The 6,694-nt window shown below is 37.8% G+C and overlaps 1 protein-coding gene across 1 annotated transcript; it reads right to left on the bottom strand.

The window, feature by feature from the left end:
* Positions 1-550: 550 nt before the first annotated feature.
* LOC132165702 (uncharacterized) lies at positions 551-6,427 on the bottom strand. Its single transcript, XM_059576367.1, has 2 exons — positions 6,108-6,427; positions 551-2,018 (listed from the first exon to the last, which is right to left on the bottom strand). Exon 2 carries the CDS (start codon positions 1,923-1,925, stop codon positions 834-836), a length of 1,092 nt encoding a protein of 363 aa, XP_059432350.1. The 5' UTR covers positions 1,926-2,018; positions 6,108-6,427; the 3' UTR covers positions 551-833.
* Between the last annotated feature and the right edge of the window lie 267 nt (positions 6,428-6,694).

The following is a 6,694-nucleotide window of genomic DNA, read 5'->3' as shown; positions in this document are numbered from 1 at the left end:
TTCCAATGATTTCGATGTAACTTCGATGGGTCCCAACTTCGGATTGAGATCCCATTGAATTCTCTTTAAATTTGAGATTCTCGAATTCATAAATCTTAGCCGTTTATCTCATCTAAGCGTTTAAAATAAGCAACGTTTTATTATTTAATGAGAAAGCTACCCTCAAAAAATTTAATAAGCCATATTTCATCATCTAATGAGGAAGCTACCCTCAAAAAATTTAATAAGCTACGTTTCCTCATTAAATGCTAAAGCATTGCTTATTTTAAATACTTAAATGAGATGAACGATTGAAAAATTCTAGGAGAATTTGGTGCATAAGTCGAAACGATGAGATATGGTTGTCACTGTGGCACTAGTGAGTGGAAAATAAGGATTTTTTCATTTTATTTTCTGAACGACCAAACTTGAGGGAATTAATCAAAAGTAAAAATAATTTTGAATGCTTTGTTTTTTAAATTATGTGTTTTTAAAAGAGAATAAAAAGTCAAACAAAGTAATCCAAAACTTGGGGCACAAAAGTCAGTGAGTAACAATTTTCTGTAAGAACTGAAAAGTGCGTATGCTCATATCAAATTGCAGATGGAGTGAAATATACACTAAACAAAGCGAGTCATATACCTTTCAACAGTACAAGTTATTTGGAAAAAAAAAAAATCATCTATAAAGAGAGGATTTCGTTTAAGATCAAAGGGCTTCCCTTTTGTAGCCCACTAATTTACTTGAAAAAAAAATTCAGGCCAACTCTAGTTTTTCAAGAGCATTAATGCCCCTTATGAAAGCTAAAAGCTCCATACTGAACTAAATCTAAAACTTGGCTGGCCTGAAACCCTTCATTCCGGTGTTCTTATACACCCTCCCGGTAGAAGGAACCTAAACTTATCTGCATTTTCTATCAAGGAGGAAGGAAGATGAACTGCAGAAGCTGAACGAGGTATTGATCCCATCTTCTTAATCAAGTCCTTGAAGGTGTACTCTTCAGGTAGCATATCAAAGAGATCATCTCCTCGACAAATGCACTTCTGGATTCTGGACTGATCTAAAAATTCTCTCCGCTTCACACGATCTGCGTGGCTATAAGCAGTCATCTTAAACACAAACTCCTGAATGTGCCGAAAACAAAAGCTACAATGCCATCCAGCGTCGGAGAAGAGAACATCAGTTTGGCGTGAATGCCGGTAGAAGGTATATGGATCGTAGATGTGGGTTGTCGCCCGCCAGCTGCTGTAGTCCACAGGGAACTCGAATGAGTACATGTAGTGCTTGAGCTCAAGATGCATTACCGGCGGCACCCCATCACACCATTGCACTAGTTTTGCAGTCTGTGGGCTTGGTATTTCATCAGTATCTGACATGATGAGAACATCACCGTAGGAAATCCCGGCACGGCGAAGCAATCCATTCATAGCCCGGCGTTGTTGAGACTCAAGTACAAAAGGGTCTTCATGCGATCCCCGAGCAGCAATTCGGCCGGAGAATACATCATGGACAATCTTTCCCTCGGCAAAAGCAAATCGGGACCGGTCTGAATCAAAGAAGAGAGGTTTGGGAATGCCTGTGAAAGTGGTGTTGGACTCGAGGATTACAAACTTTGTGACATAGGGATAAAGCTCGCGCCACCTGATCTCCAGTATGTCCAATTCATTGCTGAAGATGACAGCATCAAAAACACGGCGGGGTTGGGAACGCAACGACCAGCCATGGAGGCGGCAAAGGTGGTCCATTGATACATTTTCTCCATAATAGTGCGGGAGGCGCTTGAAAGGGGGTGGGGGCCTGTCCCAAAGTGGACGAAAAAAATAGGATATTTTCTGGCCATAGGTGAAAATTCCAATCACACAGATAGGAACAAGTATCAGGAGTATGATGAATAGGAACTTAGGTGGTGGTCGCCTGGAGGAGAGACGGAAAGGTCTTGTTGCCATGACTTGAAGGAGAATGATTAGGAGGACAAGTACCTAACATGCTTGTGCCAATTCAACTACCGAAAAAATCAAGGCTCGTCCAATATCGTTCGCCTGCATAAAAACATGTATGTCAGAGACTACTAATTACCTCTACATAAAATTACGTAGAAGCTAGCCAGTATGACCAGCATTTGGAAATATGTAGAAAGAAAGGAAAATGCCTACAGAAAGGAACTTTTCCAGTACAATATCGTCCAATCATCAAAGCACAAGCAATCTCTTCTCCAATATGGACGGAAAAATTCACAATATATTAGCATTCCTACATTCTAGACAGCCAAGTGATTAAAATCCTATATAAAGCATACCAGCCTTTGTGTGTTTCTTTTGAAATTGATCTACAGAATAATAATTGGTGCACACACCCAAATGCCAGTGCAAAGCAAAAAATGTAGGAATCACAGATTACTTTTTCAACATTAGGACAGATCAAATTATAGCATAAAGATTACATAGGTGAGAACATTCAAAATCTCGTAGCAATTCCTTAAAAGGAGATAGAATAACAGTTTGCCAATCAAAATAATTTTGAATTTTCCATATCTATTTAGTGCCTCTTATCTTATCAATCACATTGGATGCCATTTAAATGAGATCTCCATGGAGGGCCATTATTTTTTATTAATTATTAAGGCCAAGCCAGAAATCTGTTAACTAGTTATTTGAACAATATTTAGATGCAGCCCTATGCAGTCCGTGATCCTCTGGCATTTCTGCTTGCGCCTTTCCTTGGAATAGGTAATACAACTTGATACTTCTTTATTTTGTTGGTAGTGTTTCAACCTAAAGTCAATCCATCCCATCCTATCTTTTACCACCTAAGCCGAGAATTACTCATCCAATTTTTAGGTTTACATTGGTTACCACACATAGCATAACTGTACAAGATAGAAAATGTAATAGCAGATACTCTACAACCAAAGCTGAACAGGAACCTCTACAAAATGGTAGAACATCTTTGATTATTCTTTATATGCTTAACCTAGTATAGTGATATAAAGTTAAGCTTCATCTAGTGATAGATATTGAAAAACACAGTTTTGACCCAACCAAGCCTAAAGAGGGGTGAATAGGCGTTATGAAGTAATTATGCCCAATTAAAAAAATTATGCAGCAATACACCACTAGCAGAATAAACACCACACATAAACAATCACCAAAATAATGAAACTGATAAACTAATCATATAACACACAATTTTGGTGATGGCATAAACCCTTTGAAGAACTCCTCCAAGGTAAAATACTTTGGGGTAACTAAACACAGGAAATCAACCCACTATAAAATTTAAGAGATTACAAATTGTTTACACTTACAAAAGGTTGTAGTTAACACATCCTTGTACTAGACAGGTGGCTCACTCGCTCTCTACCACAGTAACATTTCTAGAACCTTTGGATAACTCTTTACTTGATCTCCTTTACTGGAACTCTGATGGCTGAAGGTTTATGGTTTGTGTTTTGGTGTGGTTTAACAAAACTCCAAGACAAAATTAACAGTCACATCTTAAAAAACAAAGGACTCTCTTAGCACAAATAAACAAACAGCCTAATACCTTCGAAGTCGTGCTTAGTAGTCCTTATATAGCCCAAGAAAAAAACCCTAGTGTAACATGTCAAGTGAAACCTCAAAACATGTAGATATCACAATAGTGTCAGGACAGATAAAGAACTCGTCAGCACGACTTTAGGATTTCATAGCTTAACAGTGGCGGCGTCAAGACGTCCTTGTTGATGAGATAGCTGAAGAGCTTCTCGGGAGTCCTTCTAAACAGCTCACGTCAAAACAGGTTGCTGACGACCTAGCTTGCGAACTCTCGGGAAGTTCATTAAAACAGCTCTTGTTAGGATGTCTTGCTAAGTAAGCTCTATGTGGCTTCTTTAAAACATCCCGTCAGGACAGCTTGCTAACACCTTAGCTGATGAAGTTCTCTGTGGTTCTTCTAAAATCCATCTTGTTAGGACGACTTGCTGACACCTTAGCTGACGAGGCTCTCGGGTAGCCTTCAAATGTGACCTTGTCAGGATGCCACAACTGACGAGCTTGCTGGCGGAGTTCACTGTTCTTTATAAATGCACAACACTTTGAGGACAACCAAAACTCTAATTCATAAATATTTACAACCACTGTTTTGAGCATCAAATATGCCAACGCTAAAAACCTAACATATATCCCTCATTCCTAGGGAATCCAGGTAGAACTTAAATGTCCTTGCCAATAATAAGATATAGACAACGTTAGCACCAGAAACCAAATATCGTTTCAAGTTAACGGAACTGAGGTCTATTAATTTTCTCATGATTTCATTTTATTAATTCTTTTCTTCCCCCCAGAGACAACAAATGAAGCAATTCTCGTTATAACTGCAAAAGAAGTTCCTTTTTGACTTTTTTCGACTGAAACAATAGTACAACAACTGAAAGCACACAGTTCAGCAGCTTAGAATTATCTATTCAAAAAACATCCTTCTCAACCGTGCACTCCTTAAAATTAATTGACAGTGCTCCAAAGTCTCTTGGCAAGCCTGAAAGCTTGTGCAACTACAAACTGCAACTTAAGGGTAAAGACTCATTTTTGTAGTTCTTTCGACCTTCTAAATCTAGTTGCTAGCCTACTTCCTGTGTTTGACCGCAATTGCATAATTGAATAAGACTGTTTGAGCTGAAAGATGTCAAGACTAATATTAGATGAAAGTACTGAAAAATGTTGATAAAGAAAGATTTAAGACTTTGTCCCTTTGATGCAATTTGAGGATGAGTTAATTCATACGACCCATTATTACATGCAACCCACTTAAGGGAATCTCTAATATCATGATCCAAATTATCATGAGTGATGATTGTATGGTTTGCATTATCAGAACCATCCTTTTTGAGACTGAAGATATGTTAATATTATGCTCAAAAAGTACTCACAAATACCAAGCTTCCTATCATCTTCTCACAACTGCAAGGATAATTCCTGCATAAAAGATGACTATTAGGCATTATGCTCAACCAACCAGAAGAGTATGATTGATTCACATAGACCATGGTGCCTTATCTGCTTATTTCAAGCAAGGAAATAATCTCCGTAAGAGACAAAAATTTACCCTTGAAACACAAGCAGCAAGGAATCAGATTATACCTGACTCCATTGGTGTTCTATCATGAATACAACAAAGTGTAATATGCTAGTGGATTTAATCCTGACACCAAAAAGAAGAGGAAAAAGGAAAAGATACTCCTTCTACAGCAATAAGTCACTAAGTGGATCATGTGGTACATAAACTTAGATATCAACTCCAACTTTACATGCACACAGGATTCTTAGTGACCCAAGTGATGAGATTGGAGCAATAAACTACCATGCATCTGAAGGAACAACCGACTAAATGCCATTAATCACAAAGAAAAATTTGACTCGACATGGTTACTATAGCTCATAAAGAAAAGAAGAAAGAAAAAGAACAAAAGAAAAGAGAGAGAAGCATCAAAACAGTGCTAGAGTACTGAAACCCTTATATCATTATGTGTAAAACTCCCTCTTTATTGCTATCTTTTTCAGTAAATATGTTACTCTGTTCTTCTGACTAAAGAGAATTCTTCCTTTGATGTTTATTCCCTTCTTTATGTTCGTGTAAAACAACCTTGGGGCTCCAATAAATATCCTCCACACCACAAAAAAAATAAAAAATAATAATAATAATAAATAAGGCAAGCTGAACCAGTGCGTTTTAGCCCGAGTTGGAATTTGTGCTGTGTGTCGCACAATTTCAACATATAATTGACCACACAAAGCTCAAATCTTTTACAAACAATCCTTAATGTACAATGATTAAGCTCAAAGCGCAAGGCATTGAAACCGATGCTTCCAATTCCTAAGCACAGTTAATCAAAATTAGCAAAATAAGGCACCAAAAAGGAAATAAAACCCTTTTTCTTTTTTGGAAATTGTTTCCCAACATTAATGAAGACATTTAACAGTCAAATAAAGGAGCAAAATTTCAAACAATCATTAATCATTAACTATATGTCAATATCTCATCCCAAAATGGAAATGGGCGTAGGAACAACAACAAATAAATTCGTGCAATTAATGAACGATTTTTCAATAACTCCGTAAAGGGTACCCAACATTAGGCCATAAGATGATGCTTACTTTTCAGAGTTGCAGAGGCCCCGCTTTTCGGCATTTGGCCCTGAACACAACATTCCCGCCAGCTCCACCGAGAGAGACAGAGAGAGACGACCGAGCAACGAACATCGGGAACTTAAGGAAAGTCTTCATCCTCTGCAGTTGCAACCCTGCAGTTACTGCAGTAAGGAGACGACGCGTGGAAGAGATCGACGTCTCATCGCGTTGCTCGTCACGTGCTTGTTTCTGACTGGCGATGAACCCAAGACCTAAGAGGAATTGGGCAGCGGCCACATTAGCTGTTGGAGATGTCGCAGAAGGATCGGATTATTGGAGCATCTCCGCCATATTCTCTACATTTTTCATATTTTATATATTTACTTAATACAGACAAATGTTTTTATTATTTTTAATTATTATTTTTCTTCTTTACAACACTTTAGCAAAATCACTCAATCGGCACTCCTCATCGATAAGAAGGTTGTTGACCCATTAAAGCCGTATGTAAGCTGAAATCAAAACTAATGTAAGACGACCTAATTTGTTTTTTTGGCTATGTTTGCGAGACATTATATCAGATTTAGTCATTAATTTCTAACGAAAATTATTAA

Source organism: Corylus avellana, chromosome ca11 (genome assembly GCF_901000735.1).
Source record: "Corylus avellana chromosome ca11, CavTom2PMs-1.0".
NCBI classification, from domain to species: Eukaryota; Viridiplantae; Streptophyta; class Magnoliopsida; order Fagales; family Betulaceae; genus Corylus; species Corylus avellana.
Note: the sequence above shows the minus strand (reverse complement) of the source record. Positions and strands in the feature narration are given on the sequence as shown.

Excerpts from the sequence above, each read along its gene's own strand:
- LOC132165702 (XM_059576367.1), bottom strand. The coding sequence starts at position 1,925 with ATGGCAACAAGACCTTTCCGTCTCTCCTCCAGGCGACCACCACCTAAG.